A 20,437-nucleotide genomic window follows, 5' to 3' on the forward strand; every position below is an offset into this window, starting at 1 on the left:
ATCCCTTTGTGGTTTTCTCCTTGTTTAATAATCCCCCTAAAATCCCTTGTCTAATAAGCCCCTCTTCTAACCTTTTGTGTCTCTTAATCTTAATCCTGTTAACCCTTTTGTGTATCTCTTAACCCATATCACTTCTTGTATATTCCTTAACCCCTTTTGGCCAGGTACCATTTTACCCTCTCACTCACACACATATGGTGAGATGCATATAAACATAAACATGCAATCATACCTGCACTCACATACACACATGAAGAACAGTCACATACACAGATGCAAATCACACACATCACAACACACATAATGAAACAATTACACATTTATATACCTAGACACTCAAGTACATGTATACACCCTGACACACACTGTCACATGCACACAGTAACACACATACACTCTGTCATACACAATCAGACACATACACTATGTCACATACATTAACACACATTCACACAATTGTACACACACATACCCAAACAGGCACACAGTCGCTTAATCACACAGTCACATACACATGGTCTTACAGTGAGATGCACAGTCACATGCATATGACACACACACATGTCATATGTACTCAGATACACTCATTCCCACACTCAGATACATAGTTACACATAATCAAAGGCACACAGACACATAATCACAGAGAGACATTCTCACAACCACTTCTGGGTGTAGCTCAATGCAGTGAACTTCTTGTTCTCATAGGGAAGGTACATGACAATTAACAGACTAGGTGAGTTGTCAAACTGTTTGCACATGGCTTTACGGCATTCATGGGGCAGTGGTTATGGTGCCCTGAGTGTTCAGTGTTCCTTTAACAATTTTTTGGAATACAATTATAAATTGCATAATACATTTTTTTTTGTTTGTTTGTTTTTTTGGCACCGGAAATAAATTCCATTATTACTAGTTTACACATCATAAAAAAGAACAAAACTTACAGTGTGAAAGTCATACCAAACTGCATTGGGAATATACGCATGTACAGTTCTTGCTTGCTGCAAATGAAAAAAAAACACACATTGAGTAAAGGTATGCAATGGATATATTCAACCTGCATATTCAAAGTCATTCTTTTGTAGAACTGCAAGTTGGCCACAAAATCACAATTAGCAAAGTACTCACATCTTCAACTACAGGGCTTATCATAAATCCTGGTCCCCAGAGAAACTGCCTGAACACATCCCATGTTTCTTTATCTTCAATGAATCTAAGAATAGGCAGAACATGTTTAAATCATAAAAGAAAGTATATATTTATATTTTTACTGTAAAATAAGAGAAATACATAGAGTGTAAGATGATATTGATATTATATTATTATATCTGAATATTAAAATATATCATGGTCTTCTGAAGATATACAATGAGATTTAGTGTGTACAGAACCCGTAATAAGTTAAAAACACTGTATCATTGATAGTTGTTAGGTATTCAACTTCATAAAATAGTTTAAATTCATATAAATCTCCATTTTATTTTTTCTACATAATTGATTTTATTTTAAAACATTTGCAGTTGTAATCTTCTTTCAAATGTAAAATTATTCATTTTAATTTTGGTTTAACAGACTTTCTGTGAGGTATTTGGACAGACACTTTACTGACACTAACACATAAATAATATGGTTGTGTAAATAAATATAGAAAGCTCGGTTCTAATTCCTCATCCCTACACAGTACGTAAAGGCAGAGGTCGTATCTTGAGGCAGTTTTAGTGTATAACTTTTATATTAAGTGCTCCACCTGAGAGAATTCTAGCAAATGTAATACCTTACACATGGAGAAATTAAGTTAGTTTGCTGCTAACTCTGATTTTTTTTTATTTTTTTTTAATATATCTATATAATGTTGGACTCAGTAATGTGTTGGTTTGCAAGGATACTCCCATCACCCATAAGTATCCCTGACATATTTATTGCAGTATATTGCAGAAAATGTTTAAATGACTAATGGTCATGCAAAACAAAATATGTCGGAACACCACACTATTAAGCTAATATACTGGTTGCCTAACAGAGACCCTACTCTTTCACGGTCCCAACGTTTATGAGTTGATGCTATTATACTTTTAACTGTGAGGTTACATGGGATCTCATTAAACTGGGCTGACCCTCTCCATAGCTTCTATCAGATTATGGAGCTTACAGGTGAACAGACCGACAGGCATTACTTTTTTGATTCAGTGTGGCTTCTAATAAGCAAGTTAACATGTGGTCTTGCTAGAATTAAACCACTATACAAGGTCTCTTATAGAAAGCTGTGGTGACATCAAGTACATCTCTACTACTGCATATAAAAGAAACATTGCAAACTGGGAAGCAGGGATCACATGGTAATAGTTAAGAAGAAAGGTAAATGTTTAAGATAAATTTGGAAACAAATGCCTAAATTAATTTTAAAAATGAGCAAATATCTTGCATACTTATAAATATCTTGCACAACTTCATGGAGTGTGCTATTTAACACTTCACAATTAAGTTGACTGGTACTAGCTTAATGTACTACACAATGTGATACATTTTGCATTTTTATCACATCCCTATGTAGTAATTCAACATGTGCATGCATGCGGCATTTCAGCTATTAGTCATATACAACTAATACCATGCAAATACAAGTTAGTTTAGCAGAATAAATCGTAATGTACAAAGCAAAAAATAATGAATGTATCTATGACTACCTATTTAGCAGTCCCCTGAATAGGGTTTTCATTTTGAAAATTGAAAAATATCAAACTCATGAAACATTGATATTATGCAAAGTTGCTTTCCTGATTGTGATCTTAAACCCGGTTTATCTCAAAAGTGTTTTATAAAATATAATAAACACATTTTATGTAATCATGTCTGGCATTTATTTAACCAGACTAATTCCAGAATGCAAGATGATTTGTACGGAGTCTGATCCCTGCAAATAGAATAACTGTACACAATTTCTAGAATGTCATGTTATAAATATTGAACAGTGAACATTACAATATGAGCTATTTATAATAAACTAGTAAGACATAGCTATATTTAGAGTGAAAGTTTAATTTACTTACTCATGTAATAATGGTCTCACAACAGTGGAGCCTTTTGTGTGAGCTTCATATAACAAGGTGTACAGGTAGGGTAATAAAGAGTATCTAATATTTAGAATATTCCTGGACAATGTTTTAAATGCTTCATCAAAACCTACAGGATCCTGTCTCTAAAAAGGTAAAGAAAAGAAAATTGTTACGTGTGGGATGGGTCACTCAGTCCTCTCAGGATAATGTCTTTGTTTTTTTTATATGAAAAAGAATTAAGCAGCACAGTAGAGAATAGTGTGGTACAATGCTTTCTGCTGTGCTGTTGAAAATATCAATTTTAAATATGGCATTTCATATGCCTAGGTAGGCTACTGTAGGAAACCGGCCTGGCATCATACTGTTAGAAGAACATTCTGCTTGATCCTGATAGACATATGACATGTACTAAAATATGACTTTTCATGTTGCAAAGCAATCACGAAAATAACTAATTGAGTTGTGGTTTCCATTGTTTCCTATGGAGCTGTTTTGCTCTGATCAGAAGTTATAAAAGCCAATAAAAGACATTGTGGCATAACTTAACTTAACAGAAACTGCCACATTACCAGTGTTACAGGCAATTCACCTGCTCAATAACAGATATTCTTATTCCAAATCAGGGCCAAATGTGATGAAGTGGAAGCAAGGAAGGATTGGGGGGAAACCTGTTACATGCGTGTATGATAAAGGAAATATCTCATGCTTTAGGAGCAATTATCCATTTAGCTGAAACCTTTACAGTATGTTTAAATATTTAAATATTAGTGAAATATTATATATTTTCATAATTACTAATATATAGTATACCCATTGTAAAACATACATTTTATACTTACAATGTATCCTTTACCATTGTGATTTCTTGAAAATGGATAAAAGGCCCCTAGTTGCATCCATCGGGCACATAATTCATATGTTGTATCTTGAAAGAATCCACAAATGTCCGCTCCAGTCTAAATAAAAATTTAAAAAAAAGTTAAAAAAAAAAAATATATAGATACAGGTACACATTTCTATCTATCACAGTGTATGTATTAGCCATACAAACCTAATACTTACATATGATATTCCAAAAAGACTAAAATCCATCATGCCTAGAAAAAAGGAAATATACATATTAACATCTACCACATAAAATGCGACACTGTAGCTAAGTGAGGAAATATGTCATTAAGTGATACATTTAAGTTTTCAGATTTCATGAGAATATGCAACTTTTAAGAACACCTCATAGACAATGCATTTAGCTCAAAAAGGTGTAACAGACTTTCCTCTTACCAATGATTGATTTGTCCACTTGGTTCCAAGCAGCAGTGTTATCACCAAGCCAATGGCCAACCCATTGTCCAGAAGTTGGATACGTAGAGCGACTAATAACGATACCACGTTCTCCTGTTACTTGATGTAGAGCACTATGATAAGCAAAGATCAGATAATGAACGTCATGCAACATCTAACATTAGTTGAAAACTCTGTCACATGTGTAAACAGCCTATGTGATTTTCTAGTGTTATCCTCTATCATGACATGCTATGTACATTATTTTTAATGAATTAATATGAAATCAACATTAATCAGGCTTTACTATTTATGAAGGAGAACATATTTGTCCAAATACTATACATACTGCTGGGAAAGGAGCTTTTGGGACAAAAGACCAGATATGAGATTATTCCACCCTGTATCTTTACAAGGCATGTTTGTATTCTGATTCTTTCAATCCGTCCTCTTACTGCTACCCATGCTTCATATCACACAGTAACTATGTTGATTGCAGACAGGCAACAACAATCATGTGCAATCAGCAATGTTATTATTGGAAAATGAAGCAAGTTGACTGAAGGTTTATCCAATGACTCAGCTAGAAGCAGATTCTTCAATATAGGCTTCACATAAGTACAAATTGGATAGCTATACTGATTTGTAGCTCTGTATGTTGACATGTTATGTGTGAAATATTCAAACTCTGCCTCCCAGTGACCGTATAAATCAGATTTACACCCAGTAATCAGCCTTGCCTCCATGGAAGAGTTCACATGGAGGGGAGGGAAGGAATCTGGACATAAGTAGGCTACTGGTGCACAAGGTAACCTAAGTTTATATTAATTTAGATTGTATTTTAGCATGAAAAATTCAGCTCAACTTTTTTCTCATATTTAAATATGCCCTGGGATTCACAAACAATACTATAAAGTTACAACATATATAGTCATTTACAAGAAATACAATCACATGTTATGTATGAAGAACATACACAATAAATGAACGATGTCGGTGGTTAAAAATATTTAAAGATTTAAGATTTGTGGGAAAAAGCATGTTTGCAAGAGGGTTTTCCAAAAGTAGCTTGAAAAGAATATTGTTCAGTTCACTTTCACCTTTTGTAATGGAGAATTCAGAGTAGAACGCTAAAAATATAGAAGACTTTGGTCTCGACTTAAAGATTATATTTGTTTGGATAAGTTTTTCAAATTATTTAATATTGAAAATGTTTGCTTCTTATTTTAATGCGTATATATTAATGTGCAAATTGTATAAAAACATATTAAATAATTTGAAAAGTTTATTAAAAAATATTAAATCTGGGCCATAGTGTTTCTAGAATAGTGTTTTTAATTTTCAAGTTGCAGTTTCGTATTGATATTTTCAATCAGAAGGCTAGGAGTAGAGATATACTCTTCTCGCAGACTCTCAAAATTATATAGGATAACACCAGTGTGTAATTATGTGATGCAAGGAGGAATGATAAAGTGGTGATGTTTTTATTTATACAACTGATTGGTTTCTGTATTATTGTTCTTGAACTTTATCGCTCATAAGGAATGGTGACATGATTACATTTTATTTGCTTTGTAACATAAAGTCTAAGACAGTAATGCTTGTGATGGTATGTATTGTAAACATTGACTTTCTTTTATGTTAATCATTTTAATACTGGCAGGTTGATAAGAGACCCTGTCAATATCTTGATTATTTAAAATGTTGATGTCATTGTACTTACTTATAGCATGAAAATTATATAAATAACACATTACATGTCAAGCAATGTACCATAAACAGATGTTAGTGGAGGAAGAAAAACACTTATTATCTGGTTTATTCTGAAAATAGAATGAAATACTTACTCAAGAGTAGGTTTTGAGTGCGACCATCCATAAAGATTATGAACATCATAGTGCCAAACAGGAGTTCCATCAGGCAAGTACTGACGGCTGTCCATGCACAGTGTCTTGTGTGTTAGTCCCATCTCTCTTGCATGTAAAGCTAAAGAATAATTGTAAATTAATTTCAGAATGTATTAAAATAGGATTGTAAAACAAAATGGAGCAATCTTTTATAGTTTGGAAGCAAACCTTCAGATTAGCTCTGGTTAATGTGGGCTTGGCGTAATAGTTATAAAATAAGCAAGCTATTTTACTAATAGATGGGTCTTTTGAAGTGCTGGCAATAAATCATTTTTTCAGTCAGAAAATGATCTGCATTAAATCCAAGTTTACCTCATGTGTGTAAACCTAACTGTCATTTTCCCACGCTGTGTAAAATGACAAAGAGCACTTTGTCCCCCCTCATTATTTTTATGGCCCCCACCCACCGTGCAGGGGTGGGGGCGTGGGGGGAGGACAGTAGGTCCCCCCTCATTATTTTTATGGCCCCCACCCTACGCTCACGGGTGGGGGCAGGGGGAAGGACAGTAGGTCCCCCCATTGTGATTTATGGCCCCCACCCACCGTGCAGGGGTGGGGGCCGGGGGGGAGGACAGTAGGTCCCCCTTATTGTTTTTTTAGGACCCCCACCCACCGCTCAGGGGTGGGGGCAAGGGGGGGACAGTAGGTCCCCCACCTTATTGTTTTTTTAGGGCCCCCACACACCACTCAGGGGTTGGGGCTGGGGGGGACATTAGTTCCCTCCCATTGTGATTTATGGCCCCCACCCACCGCGCAGGGGTGGGGGCCAGGGGGGAGGACAGTAGATCCCCCCTCTCATTAGTTTTATGGCCCCCACCCACCGCGGAGGGGCGAGGGCGGGGGGGAGGAGAGTAGGTCTCCCCCTCATTATTTTTATGGGCCCCACCCAACGCTCATGGGTGGGGGCGGGGGGAGGACAGTAGGTCCCCCACCTTATTGGTTTTTTTTAGGGCCCCCACACACCACTCAGGGGTTGGGGCTGGGGGGGACATTAGTTCCCTCCCATTGTGATTTATGGCCCCCACCCACCGCGCAGGGGTGGGGGCCAGGGGGGAGGACAGTAGGTCCCCCCTCTCATTAGTTTTATGGCCCCCACCCACCGTGGAGGGGCGGGGGTGGGGGGGAGGAGAGTAGGTCTCCCCCTCATTATTTTTATGGCCCCCACCCAACGCTCATGGGTGGGGGCGGGGGGAGGACAGTAGGTCCCCCCTTGTGATTTAAGGCCCCCACCCACCGTGCAGTGGTGGAAGTCTGGGGGAGGACAGTAGGTCCCCCCTTACTGTTTTTTTTAGGGCCCCCCACCCACCCGCTCAGGGTGGGGTGGTTGCCATATTTCCCTATATAACAATGTTTGGTATTTAGTGAATATTCCCCAGATAACAATGTTTTGCATTTAGTGAATATTCCCCTGTATAACAATGTTTGGCATTTATTGAATATTCCCTATATCGCATGCGGCTCGTGTGGAGGCAGGAGTGATCCAGCCACGCGATTATCCCAATCACACACCTTTCCTAACGTCCTATCCCATTAAAAGCATATTAAATAATACAGATAGACCCCCTATAGCAGCAGACCCTCCCTCCCAGACTCTCCCACCTCCATGACGAATAGGGGGCGGACCGACCATCGCATATGTTCACCCGCCACGTTCGCCACGGTTCGTGACATCACTATTTGTAAATTTGATGCAATAAATGTGTTTTTCTTTAATACCTTTTCACCCTCTTCGCTTGAACCCGATTTACATATATTACTAATATGTTTCTGAACATATATATTATATTATTCACTCACTCACTCACTCACTCTCTGGGCCGGCCCAAGACATCATGCTGCCTAGGTCCAACGATAAATGACTATGGGGGATAATGTATAATAAACACAGGTTACTTGCTATGGGGGTAGATAATGTATAATAAACACAGGTTACTGGCTATTGTGGGATAAGGTATAATAAACACAGGTTACTGGCTATGGGGGTATATGTATAATAAACACAGGTTACTGGCTTTGGAAGGGATAATGTATAATAAACACAGGTTACTGGCTATGGGAGGATATTGTATAATAAACACAGGTTACTGGCTATGGGGGGATAATGTTTAATAAGCACAGGTTACTGGCTATGGGAGGATAATGTAGAAAAAACACAGGTTACTGGCTATGGGGGGATAATGTATAATAAACACAGGTTACTGGCTATGGGAGGGATAATGTATAATAAACACAGGTTACTGGCTATGGGAGGGATAATGTATAATAACCACAGGTTACTGGTTGTGGGGGGATAATGTATAATAAACACAGGTTACTGGTTGTTGGGGGATAGTGTATAATAAGCACAGGTTACTGGCTATGGGGGATAATGTATAATAAACACAGGTTACTGGCTATGGGGGGGATAATGTATAATAAACACAGGTTACTGGCAATGGGGGGATAATGTATAATAAACACAGGTTACTGGATATGGGGAGGATAATTTATAATAATCACAGGTTACTGACTATGGGGGATAATGTATAATAAACACAGGTTACTGGCTATGGGGGGATAATGTATAATAATCACAGGTTACTGGCTATGGGGGGATAATGTATAATAAACACAGGTTACTGGTTGTGGGGGATAATGTATAATAAACACAGGTTACTAGTTGTGGGGGGATCATGTATAATAAACACAGGTTACTTGCTATGGGGGTAGATAATGTATAATAAACACAGGTTACTGGCTATTGTGGGATAAGGTATAATAAACACAGGTTACTGGCTATGGGGGTATATGTATAATAAACACAGGTTACTGGCTATGGGAGGATAATGTATAATAAACACAGGTTACTGGCTATGGGGGGATAATTTGTAATAAACACAGGTTACTGGCTATGGGAGGATAATGTATAATAAACACAGGTTACTGACTATAGGAGGATAATGTATAATAAACACAGGTTACAGTCTATGGGAGGATAATGTATAATAAACACAGGTTACTGGCTATGGGGAGGATAATGTATAATAAACACAGGTTACTGGCTATGGGAGGATAATGTATAATAAACACAGGTTACTGGCTATGGGAGGGATAATGTATAATAAACACAGGTTACTGGCTATGGGGGGATAATGTGTAATAAACACAGGTTACTGGCTATGGGGGGATAATGTATAATAAACACAGGTTACTGGCTATGGGGGATAATGTATAATAAACACAGGTTACTGGCTATGGAGGATAATGTATAATAAACACAAACACAAAAAAAAGGATAAAATACAAAAAAAAGAATGCAACTTCAGAATTAATCTAAACTGTATGCTGTCTAGGAGGTGGGAGGGTCTGGGAAGGAGGGTCTGCTGCTGATTGGCTGGAATGTGTATGCTGACTGAGGTACAGGGTCAAAGTTTACTCAATGATGACGAATAGTGGGCGGACCGAGCATCGCATATGTTCGCCATCCGTGGCGAACGCGAACAAGCTATGTTCGCCAGGAACCATTTGCCAGCGAACCGTTCGGGACATCACTAATTGTGTGTACATGAATGCACACATACTATGCTTACCTCACAGAAGTCAGTGGGAATAGCTCACAAATAAGTAACTGGAAGACAATAACAGCTGTAATGTCCTTCACTGATTTACAATCTTAAGCAAGGGTAAAAATAGAACCATACAAAAATGCATTTATGATAATAAAGTAGAATGCAATTTCTTACTTGGTACGTATGGTGGATTGTTCAATGTTGGATCTCTACAGCCATTCGTGGAACCATGCACAAAGCTGGCTGGTTCATTCATGTCCTAAAATGAATAAAGTAGGAGTCATTTAGAAAAACATTTTTTAATTTTCTCAACTACTTAGTAAGTGTAACTAGTTCTAAATGCAACTACAGTGTGCAGCACTGCATGAAGACACTGAACTTTCCTCATAGAGATGCATTGATTCAATGCATTTCTTTAAGGAGATGCTGATTGGCCGGGCTCTGTTTGGCTCTACCCCTGAGCTGCCTCCTTGACAAGTTCAGCCAATCCAAAGCTTTCCAATGAAAGGTCAGATCAACATTTTTGTTGATGTCAGCCAAGCAGGCAGATCAGGGGCAGAGCCAGCAGCAGCAGACTGTAATAAAAGTAGTATTTTTACTATATTAAGGGGGGCAAGGGGAGGGGGCAGGCTGAGCTACATGGTGTTTTTAACACTGTAAGGTCAGGGATACATATGTGTTCCTGACCCTATAGAGTTTATTTAAATGTAGAATGACATATTCATTAAATATATTTATAAACATAAACAGCAGACATTTTAAATCTTCCTTTAAACACAATAAAATCTATTAATAAAATTATTCATACAGAAATTATAGTTTACTGTACCTATATGACACAATTCTATGTGCAAAAAAAAAAGTATATTAAGATGTATAATAAATAAACATTAGTGTATGGGGTAATTAGGAAAAGCATTACATAGTGAATATATCTTACAGTTGGTACCATTGTAAAGTTCCCTCATAAAAAAAGACATAAATAAATATTTTGCCCCATGGAACATTCAGAGCAAATATTATTTCATGTCTGTAGTTTATAAAAATGTATACAAAATGTATAAAGTCAATTCAAATATTGGTATATATGTGGTCCATCCATAAAAGGTCAAGTCATTGTTAAAATAACGAGAATGGTTTGTGCAACATCAATGTAACCTGGCAATCAAGGAGAGGGGACTGGAAAGTGCATGCATGAACAATGATGACTTCACTGTCTGTGGGGGCGCTAGACGCCATTGAGTGAGCATGTTTACTCTGTGACCGTCACATTCAAAATGATTAAACGATTAGAGCAACGTATCAAGCTTTTGCACTAAGCTTGAACATTTCTCCATTGAAAAGATTCGGATGATAGTTGAGAATCTCTTGAAAGATTTGGCGCCCGTTGACTTCTGGCTTTTACAAAAACTACCTTTGAAAGGGAAGAGATTTCAGACTGTCGATAAGATTCAAATAACCATGACAAGGCAGCTAATGGTGATTCCAACAAAGGATTTTGCATAGTGTTTTGAATAGTGGAAGTAATGCTGGGAGAACTGTATAAGGTCCCGAGCTGCCTTCTTTGAAAGGGACTGAGGCATCATATTCCGTGTAATGTTTATTGTATATATTTTCAATAAATGTCTCTATTTTTCATATTACATGACTGGATACTTTCCAGACAGACTTTGTATACTATGTCTTCACTTTGTTTTTTCCTATCTGCTGCCATCTTTATCAGTGTAATTTTCCTTTTAGATAAGTGCAGAGTTTCTAGAATGTTGATATAGAAATCTTGGACTTGCATTCTTAATAGAGATGTCCCGAACAGTTCGCCAGGAACTGTTCGCCGGCGAACAAAGCTTGTTCGCGGTCGCCGCGGCAGGCGAACATATGCGATGTTTGGTCCGCCCCCTATTCGTCATGGAGGTGGGAGGGTCTGGGAGGGAGGGTCTGCTGCTGATTGGCTGGAATGTGTCTGCTGACTGTGAGGTACAGGGTCAAAGTTTACTCAATGATGACGAATAGGGGGCGGACCGAACATCGCATATGTTCGCCTGCCGCGGCGACCGCGAACAAGCTATGTTCGCCGGCGAACAGTTCCTGGCGAACTGTTCGGGACATTTCTAATTCTTAAATCTGATATACCTGACTTGGAACTACAATATTTAGAGGATTATAAATTCCTACACATCTGTATGCAGTATTTGGAAATATGTTTTTAATCATAATAGTACCATTGAATGATGCATATAAATTATAAGATTAATTTGCTAAAACAAAGAGTTTTCTCTTCTAAGTATAATAACATTTTAACATTTTCATTTACTTGCTTCTTGTAATTTAGATGTTTTCAGAACATGTTTTCATCAGAGAGTTACAATACATTTTCAATCCTATTCTTCCATAGAACATTGTACTAATTATAGGAAATTATACAATTGTGGGGGAGTTATGATTTATGATACAAAATATTCAGTGTAGATTATCCTTTATTAGAGATTCACAATTTCCCAACACAAGCATGCATAAATATAAACTATTAAAGCTATAATTGAGTACCAGCAAACTAATGAAATTAACATCCAAATGCTTACTCATTCATAAATTACGGTATATTCCATATTAGTGAATTTACACCATTCTTGTTAATGGCAACAAATAAAATAATAAATAAACTTACTATCCAAAGACCATCAAAACGAATACTTTTTTCACGGAATTCTTTGATTTCATTAAGCCACCATTTGGCTGTCCTTTCCAGGAAAAAATCTGGGAATGCTGCATAGGCTCTGTAAAGCTACAGAAAGAAGAAAATCTATATGTTATGCAAAACTACTGAGTGTGAAACATAATTTTAATGTATTTAATAGCAATAAAATACAGTCATGATAATGGTTTTATTAGTCATCATAAGTTTTGACTTATAGTCACAAATAAATGATAAAAATAAAATAAATGTTTTGCCTATATGAAAGTAAGATTGGGTGAATATTTCTAATTAATAAATAAAACAAATCTGTCTCAATTCGAATTTTACATAAAATTACTTAATTTTGTTAGTCATCTGCCCCAATCCAAGTATTTACAGGAGAACATTTTTAAGAAATACATAAATGTTAAGGCCTCCTATTGTAAGTAAAAATATGTGTCATTTACACCAATGTGTTTGATTAAATTTAAGTTTGGCATGACATTCATGCACCTTGTAGATCACTACTTAACGCAAATGGTATTACATATTGACACAATCTTCATAAAGAGAAAAATAAAATTCTAATTCATTTACCGGAGATTCAAGAACTATATTAATATAGTAAACAAAATAAATAAGCCTGAGAAGGAAAACAGATGATAAAAAAATAGTATGCAGTACATAGTTATATAGCTGAAAAGAGATACGCGTCTGTCAAGTTTAGCCTTTCTCATATCTTTTTTTGCTGTTGATCCAAAAGAAGAAAAAAAACAGTTTGAAGCGCTTCCAATTTTGCAACAAACTAGGGAAAAAATCCTTTATGACCCCAGAATGGCAGTCTAATACCTCCTTGGGTCAAGAAGTCATTACACCACTAATTACAAATTATATCAGTGCTTTTGCAAGTATTGAGCTATTGCGGTTTAAACATATGTATCAATTCTGAAAAGAACCACCTCTTCAGGCAAAGAATTGCACATTCTTATTCTTCTTACTAAAGAAAAAAAGCCTTTCCTTTGCCTTAGACTAAATCTCATTTTTTCCGATCTTAATGCGTGACCTTGGGTCCTATGTATAGTTCTGTCTATGAGTAGATTCCCAGACAATGATTTGTATTGGCCCCGACTATATTTGTATAAAGTTATCATATCCCCTCTAAGGCACCGTTTTTCCAATCTAAAGAGATTTTAATGTGTCAACCTTTTTTCATAACTAAAACACTCCATTCCCTCTATTAATTTTGTGGCCCACCTGTGCCCTTTTTCAAGTGCCATAATATCCTTCTTTAGAACAGGACCCCAAAATTGCACAGCATAGTTAAGGTGTGTTTTTTGGTTTGTCTGAATGTTTCCCTGAATATATCTCAATGAAAACTATTCAGCTGATCTGAATAAATTCACATGAACGAGTGTCAGACATTCCGAACTTCAGGAAAAACAGAACTTTTCCAATGTGATTGAAACTGAAAGTGGTCAAAATTAATTTGTTAGAATATATTTGCTCAGCATAAACCTAATTGGCAATTATATTTCAGCTATGCTGTTTGCTCATGTGCTTTGCATGTGTGATTTTACATATATACCTGTACTTGTGTGTCCCAGTCTAATCCTTCATCAACAGTTACATTAGGCAGATCTGGCCAAACCTGCAACGAATCACATAAAAATGAATATTAATGTGAGCATAAACAAGATATCAAGTAAATAATGGATATATCATTAGTAGTGCTATTATTGGTCTGTTTGCAGTAACAGTAAACAACAAATGAAACCATTGCATGCAATGATTAGCATGTAGGTTGCAAAGTTAAAGAGGACATACATTTACTATAACATTTCATCTTATTGTCTCCTGTTAATGTTAGACCATTTTCAAGCAGTTTAACATTGAATGAGGGTGTCTGATGGCAGTACAGAGCACGAACTGCTCGGACGCTAGTTTAGCATTAAAAATGGTTCAACACCGTAAGGATGCCAGCATAAGGGGGCTCCAGACTCTATAATTACATTAAAGATTTGAAGCAGCCATACTCCCAACAGTGTTCCTTTAAGATAATGTATTCCAATGTAATATGCTAGAATGCTATTGAATAACCTAACATATAAAAGCATGCAAACCTATCGAGTAAAGTGAATAAGAAAAGTATTTTCAGATTGAAATATAATGAAACTTAACATGAAGAGCAGGCAGGCCCTTGAGAGATCAAACAGATGACAAAAATGTATGGACTTCAATTAATCAGTTGGACACATTTAGTGTAGCCCAGTGTATATCTAGTCCATCACAATTGATGTATATCCCCATCTGTCTCCCTGTCTATCAGAAACCTAATGCAAATAAAATTCCACTTAAAACACTAATACAACTTGACTGTACTATGTGGCCAAATTTGGCAATACAGGGAGTGCAGAATTATTAGGCAAATTGGTATTTTGACCACATCATCCTCTTTATGCATGTTGTCTTACTCCAAGCTGTATAGGCTCGAAAGCCTACTACCAATTAAGCATATTAGGTGATGTGCATCTCTGTAATGAGAAGGGGTGTGGTCTAATGACATCAACACCCTATATCAGGTGTGCATAATTATTAGGCAACTTCCTTTCCTTTGGAAAAATGGGTCAAAAGAAGGACTTGACAGGCTCAGAAAAGTCAAAAATAGTGAGATATCTTGCAGAGGGATGCAGCACTCTTAAAATTGCAAAGCTTCTGAAGCGTGATCATCGAACAATCAAGCGTTTCATTCAAAATAGTCAACAGGGTCGCAAGAAGCGTGTGGAGAAACCAAGGCGCAAAATAACTGCCCATGAACTGAGAAAAGTCAAGCGTGCAGCTGCCAAGATGCCACTTGCCACCAGTTTGGCCATATTTCAGAGCTGCAACATCACTGGTGTGCCCAAAAGCACAAGGTGTGCAATACTCAGAGACATGGCCAAGGTAAGAAAGGCTGAAAGACGACCACCACTGAACAAGACACTCAAGCTGAAACGTCAAGACTGGGCCAAGAAATATCTCAAGACTGATTTTTCTAAGGTTTTATGGACTGATGAAATGAGAGTGAGTCTTGATGGGCCAGATGGATGGGCCCGTGGCTGGATTGGTAAAGGGCAGAGAGCTCCAGTCCGACTCAGACGCCAGCAAGGTGGAGGTGGAGTACTGGTTTGGGCTGGTATCATCAAAGATGAGCTTGTGGGGCCTTTTCGGGTTGAGGATGGAGTCAAGCTCAACTCCCAGTCCTACTGCCAGTTTTTTGAAGACACCTTCTTCAAGCAGTGGTACAGGAAGAAGTCTGCATCCTTCAAGACAAACATGATTTTCATGAAGGACAATGCTCCATCACACGCGTCCAAGTACTCCACAGCGTGGCTGGCAAGAAAGGGTATAAAAGAAGAAAATCTAATGACATGGCCTCCTTGTTCACCTGATCTGAACCCCATTGAGAACCTGTGGTCCATCATCAAATGTGAGATTTACAAGGAGGGAAAACAGTACACCTCTCTGAACAGTGTCTGGGAGGCTGTGGTTGCTGCTGCACGCAATGTTGATGGTGAACAGATCAAAACACTGACAGAATCCATGGATGGCAGGCTTTTGAGTGTCCTTGCAAAGAAAGGTGGCTATATTGGTCACTGATTTGTTTTTGTTATGTTTTTGAATGTCAGAAATGTACCGTATATACTCGAGTATAAGCCGACCCGAATATAAGCCGAGGCCCCTAATTTTATCCCAAAAAACTGGGAAAACTTATTGACTCGAGTATAAGACTAGGGTGGGAAATGCAGCAGCTATTGGTAAATTTATAAATAAAATTAGATCCTAAAAAATAATTTATTAATTGAATATTTATTTTCAGTGTGTGTATAATGAATGCAGTGTGTGCGTATGTGTGTGTGTATGAGTGCAGCGTGTGTGTATGAGTGCAGTGTGTGTATGAGTGCAGTGTGTGTGTGCATGAATGCAGTGTGTGTGTGCATGAATGCAGTGTGTGTGTGCATGAATGCAGTGTGTGAATGCAGTGTGTGCAGGGCCGGTGCAAGGATATTTGCCGCCGTAGGCAAAAAAAAATTTGCCGCCCCCTCCCCCCCCCATATGTCCTGACTTCCCCTCCTCCTCCTCCCTCAGTGGTCCTTACCTCCCCACCCCCGTGTTCCTTCACTCCCCCCCCCAGTGGTCCTGACTCACCCCTCCCCTAGTGGTCCTTACCCTCCCCTCCCCTAGTGGTCCTTACTTCCCCCTCCCCTCCCATAGTGGTCCTTATCCCACCCCCTCCCTCTCATAGTGGTCCTTATCCCCCTTCTCCCTCCCATAGTGTTCCTTATTCCCCCCATCCCTCCCATAGTGGTCCATATACCCCCCCCCTCCCATAATGGTCCTTATACCCCCCTCCCTCCCATAGTGGTCCTTATCCCACCCCCTCCCATAGTGGTCCTTATACCCCCCCTCCCTCCCATAGTGGTCCTTATACCCCCCTCCCTCCAATAGTGGTCCTTATCCCCCCCTCCCTCCCATAGTGGTCCTTATCCCCCCCTCCCTCCCATAGTGGTCCTTATACCCCCCCTCCCTCCCATAGCGGTCCTTATACCCCCCCTCCCTCCCATAGTGGTCCTTATCCCCCCCTCCCTCCCATAGTGGTCCTTATCCCCCCCTCCCTCCCATAGTGGTCCTTACCCCCCCCCCTCCCTCCCATAGTGGTCCTTATACCCCCCTCCCTCCCTTAGCGGTCCTTATACCCCCCCTCCCTCCCATAGCGGTCCTTATACCCCCCTCCCTCCCTCCAATTCAGTGGGGGGGAGAGGGGGGCTGGCAGAGCTGTAACTTACCTGTCCTGCAGCTCCTGTCAGCTCTCTCCTCCTCTGCGCCGTCCGTTCTGCTCTTCTGTCAGCTCCCAGTGTAAATCTCGCGAGAGCCGCGGCTCTCGCGAGACTTACACTGGGAGCTGACCGAGGTGCTGAACGGACGGCGCGGAGGAGGAGAGAGCTGACAGGAGCTGCAGGAAAGGTAAGTACAGCTCTGCCAGCCCCCCTCTTCCCCCAGTCTGTTTTATGGCAATGCAAATTGCCATAATACAGACTCTGACTCGAGTATAAGCCGAGTTGGGGTTTTTCAGCCCAAAAAATGGGCTGAAAAACTCGGCTTATACTCGAGTATATACGGTATATTTGTGAATGTTGAGATGTTATATTGGTTTCACTGGTAAAAATAAATAATTGAAATGGGTATATATTTGTTTTTTGTTAAGTTGCCTAATAATTATGCACAGTAATAGTCACCTGCACACACAGATATCCCCCTAAAATAGCTATAACTAAAAACAAACTAAAAACTACTTCCAAAAATATTCAGCTTTGATATTAATGAGTTTTTTGGGTTCATTGAGAACATGGTTGTTGTTCAATAATAAAATGAATCCTCAAAAATACAACTTGCCTAATAATTCTGCACTCCCTGTACATGTAAAAATAAAATGCTGGTTGTGGCTCGGGCTCTAAACCATCCCATTCCTGTCAGGAATTTATTACAATACAATAGAAACAAACCTGAAAAAACTATCAATCTCAGAATGCCACAAAATAAAGACATTTATGCATAACTACTAGTTAACCACTCAATGTGGGGGTCATATTCATTTCTAACCTAGACTTGGGCATTAATTTTCGTATAAATATGATCCAAAATTCGTTTTTTTTTTCATATTAGTTTACTAAAACGTAAATGAAAGCCCTACATATGAAATATAAACGAAATGAAAGGGCAAATACATTACCTTTTTGTTTTGTTTCGTTTAATAGATTCTGTGCTGCAGGGGACCCTGCATACACGAAAAAAACAAAAACAAGGAGGGAGCTTGTAATAAATATTAATTCCAACCCCCCACCCCCACATTAAAACCTATAGGGGTCACTATTGGGAGGTTAAATCCTCCTGCGTGCCCACTCGCAGCATTATTAAGGTGAGGGGTGTAGGTAGGGTATTTTTATTGTGGGGGGAGAAACTAGGGGCTTGAGGACCCCTAGTCACTATATTATTTGTGGTCATGCGGGAGGATTTAACCTCCCTTTTATTAATGCAGGTGGGTAGGAATGGTTTCTATTACAAGGAGGGAGCTAGTAGCGCTGCCAGCTCCCTCCTTGCTTCTTATTGTGTGCATGCTTTTAGTAAACCTCTGATTTTAACAGACGTTTTATGTATACTGACAGGTCCCCTGCCCCTGCACCGCTCGTGGCGACCTTGCTTACCTCATCACAGCGAGCGGCTCCATCTGGTTCCTGTCTCCAGACAGGCAGTGTTTCTGATGCTGCACGCTCCAGAGCAGCTTCCTTATATGTTTGCTGCACCCGGTCATGTGACCCAGCACACAGTGATGACCTCAGAGACCACAAGGGAGGGAAGATACTCCTCCCACGTGTTGTGGTTAACACTAATTGGAGGTTAGCCAATCAGACACACCATGTGTGTATATAAGCCAACCCCTCCCTTGCCTCAGTGCCCTGTTGTGGTCTTTGGTTTACCATTGAACGTTGCACCTATTTGGATTTCATGGTTACTGGTATATGGATTTGTCTCTCGTTATTCCGTCTCTCTGTTTCCCTTGATCTCGACTTGTGTATTGACTATCCCTTTTTGCATAATCCGACCATTCTAAGGATCAGTATTGCAATTCTCTGTACTCTGTCCTGTCTGCGTGTTAGGGTTCCCTAGTGAACGTTACATATACTTGTGGGAGTTGCTTCCATCCCCCTTGTTATTTTTGCAATAAAGAAGCTTAGAACATTACAGTTGACATTAAGGATGGCCCAGGAAAAAAAAAATATATTGTGAACAGGCCTACTCTGATGAACACCTATAATTGTATAACCTTTTAGAGGGCCCTGCTCAATGAGCTTACATGCTAGAGGGAGTGGGGTAAAGTGACACAGTTTTGGTCAAGTTGACTTTAAGGAAGTGGACAGTCATCCAGTTAGCAGAGAGGCAGTCAGAGACACTAGTCAAGAGGGACGGGGAGAGATCAGAAGAGGACAGGTATATTTGTGTGTCATCCACATATAAATGATATTGGGAGCCAAAGGAGCTAATGAGTTTACCAAGGGAGGCAGTATAGAAAGAGAACACTAGGGGACCAAGGACTGAACCTTGGGGGACACCAACAGAGAGGAGTTGGGGAGAAGAAACAGAGCCAGAGAAAGAAACACTGAAAGAGCATTGGGAGTGGTAGGAGGAGCACCAGGAGAGACCAATATCTTGTAGACCGATATTGCGGAGGATGAGAAGAAGCTGTTGATGAACAGTGTCAAAAGCCACAGACAGGTCAATGAGAATTAGGATAGAGTAGTGACCTCGAGATTTTACAGCGAGTAGATCATTGGATACTTTGGTCAGTGCTGTTTCCACAGAGTGCTTAGCATGGAAACCTGACTGAAGCAGGTCTAGCAGATAGTTGGACTCAAGGAAGTCTGTCAATCTTGCATACACAACTCTTTCAATGATCTTGGATGCAAAGGCAGTAGCGAGATAGGACGGTAGTTGGATGGAGAGTTGGGGTCAAGGTTGGGCTTCTTTAGAATTGGGGTTATAGTTGCATGTTTGAAGGGCAATAGAAATATGCCAGAGGAGAGAGCGAGAGATTGAGAATTTTAGTGAGAGGTAGAGAAAGAGAAGAGATAAAAGAGAATTGGATCTAGGGTGCAGGTGGTCGGGCGGGAGGACTGTAGCAGAGCAGAAACCTCCTCCACTGTAGCAGGTGTGAATGAACATAGAACAGCAGAGGGAGTGAGGTTAGGGGAAGAAGATAGATGAGAGAACTCTTCCCTGATTGCAGAGATCTTGTCAGTGAAGTGAGTTGCAAAGTCTGAGGCGGTCAAGTTAGTAGGTGGAGGAGGAACAATAGGGCAGAGAAGAGAGTTAAATGTGTGAAATAGTCCTTTGGGTTTATGGTAGAGTGTGGTTATGAGTAATTTACTTTTGCAGAGGAAA

General features: G+C 39.3%; 1 protein-coding gene across 2 annotated transcripts in view; it reads right to left on the reverse strand.

Annotated features, from left to right (window-relative positions):
* SI (sucrase-isomaltase) overlaps window positions 1-20,437 on the reverse strand; it is a 269,528-nt gene that overhangs the window by 54,973 nt on the left and 194,118 nt on the right. For both annotated transcript variants that reach the window (XM_063442609.1, XM_063442610.1), the window contains exons 34-43: window positions 14,049-14,111; window positions 12,455-12,571; window positions 9,964-10,048; window positions 6,182-6,320; window positions 4,335-4,468; window positions 4,116-4,150; window positions 3,893-4,009; window positions 3,048-3,196; window positions 1,129-1,213; window positions 945-1,001 (exon numbers count right to left, since the gene is read on the reverse strand). In XM_063442609.1, coding sequence (XP_063298679.1) covers window positions 945-1,001; window positions 1,129-1,213; window positions 3,048-3,196; window positions 3,893-4,009; window positions 4,116-4,150; window positions 4,335-4,468; window positions 6,182-6,320; window positions 9,964-10,048; window positions 12,455-12,571; window positions 14,049-14,111 — 981 coding nt within the window. The remainder of the gene's footprint in view (window positions 1-944; window positions 1,002-1,128; window positions 1,214-3,047; window positions 3,197-3,892; window positions 4,010-4,115; window positions 4,151-4,334; window positions 4,469-6,181; window positions 6,321-9,963; window positions 10,049-12,454; window positions 12,572-14,048; window positions 14,112-20,437) is intronic.

The sequence above is a fragment of the Pelobates fuscus genome, chromosome 2 (assembly GCF_036172605.1).
Source record: "Pelobates fuscus isolate aPelFus1 chromosome 2, aPelFus1.pri, whole genome shotgun sequence".
In the NCBI taxonomy this organism is placed as follows: Eukaryota; Metazoa; Chordata; class Amphibia; order Anura; family Pelobatidae; genus Pelobates; species Pelobates fuscus.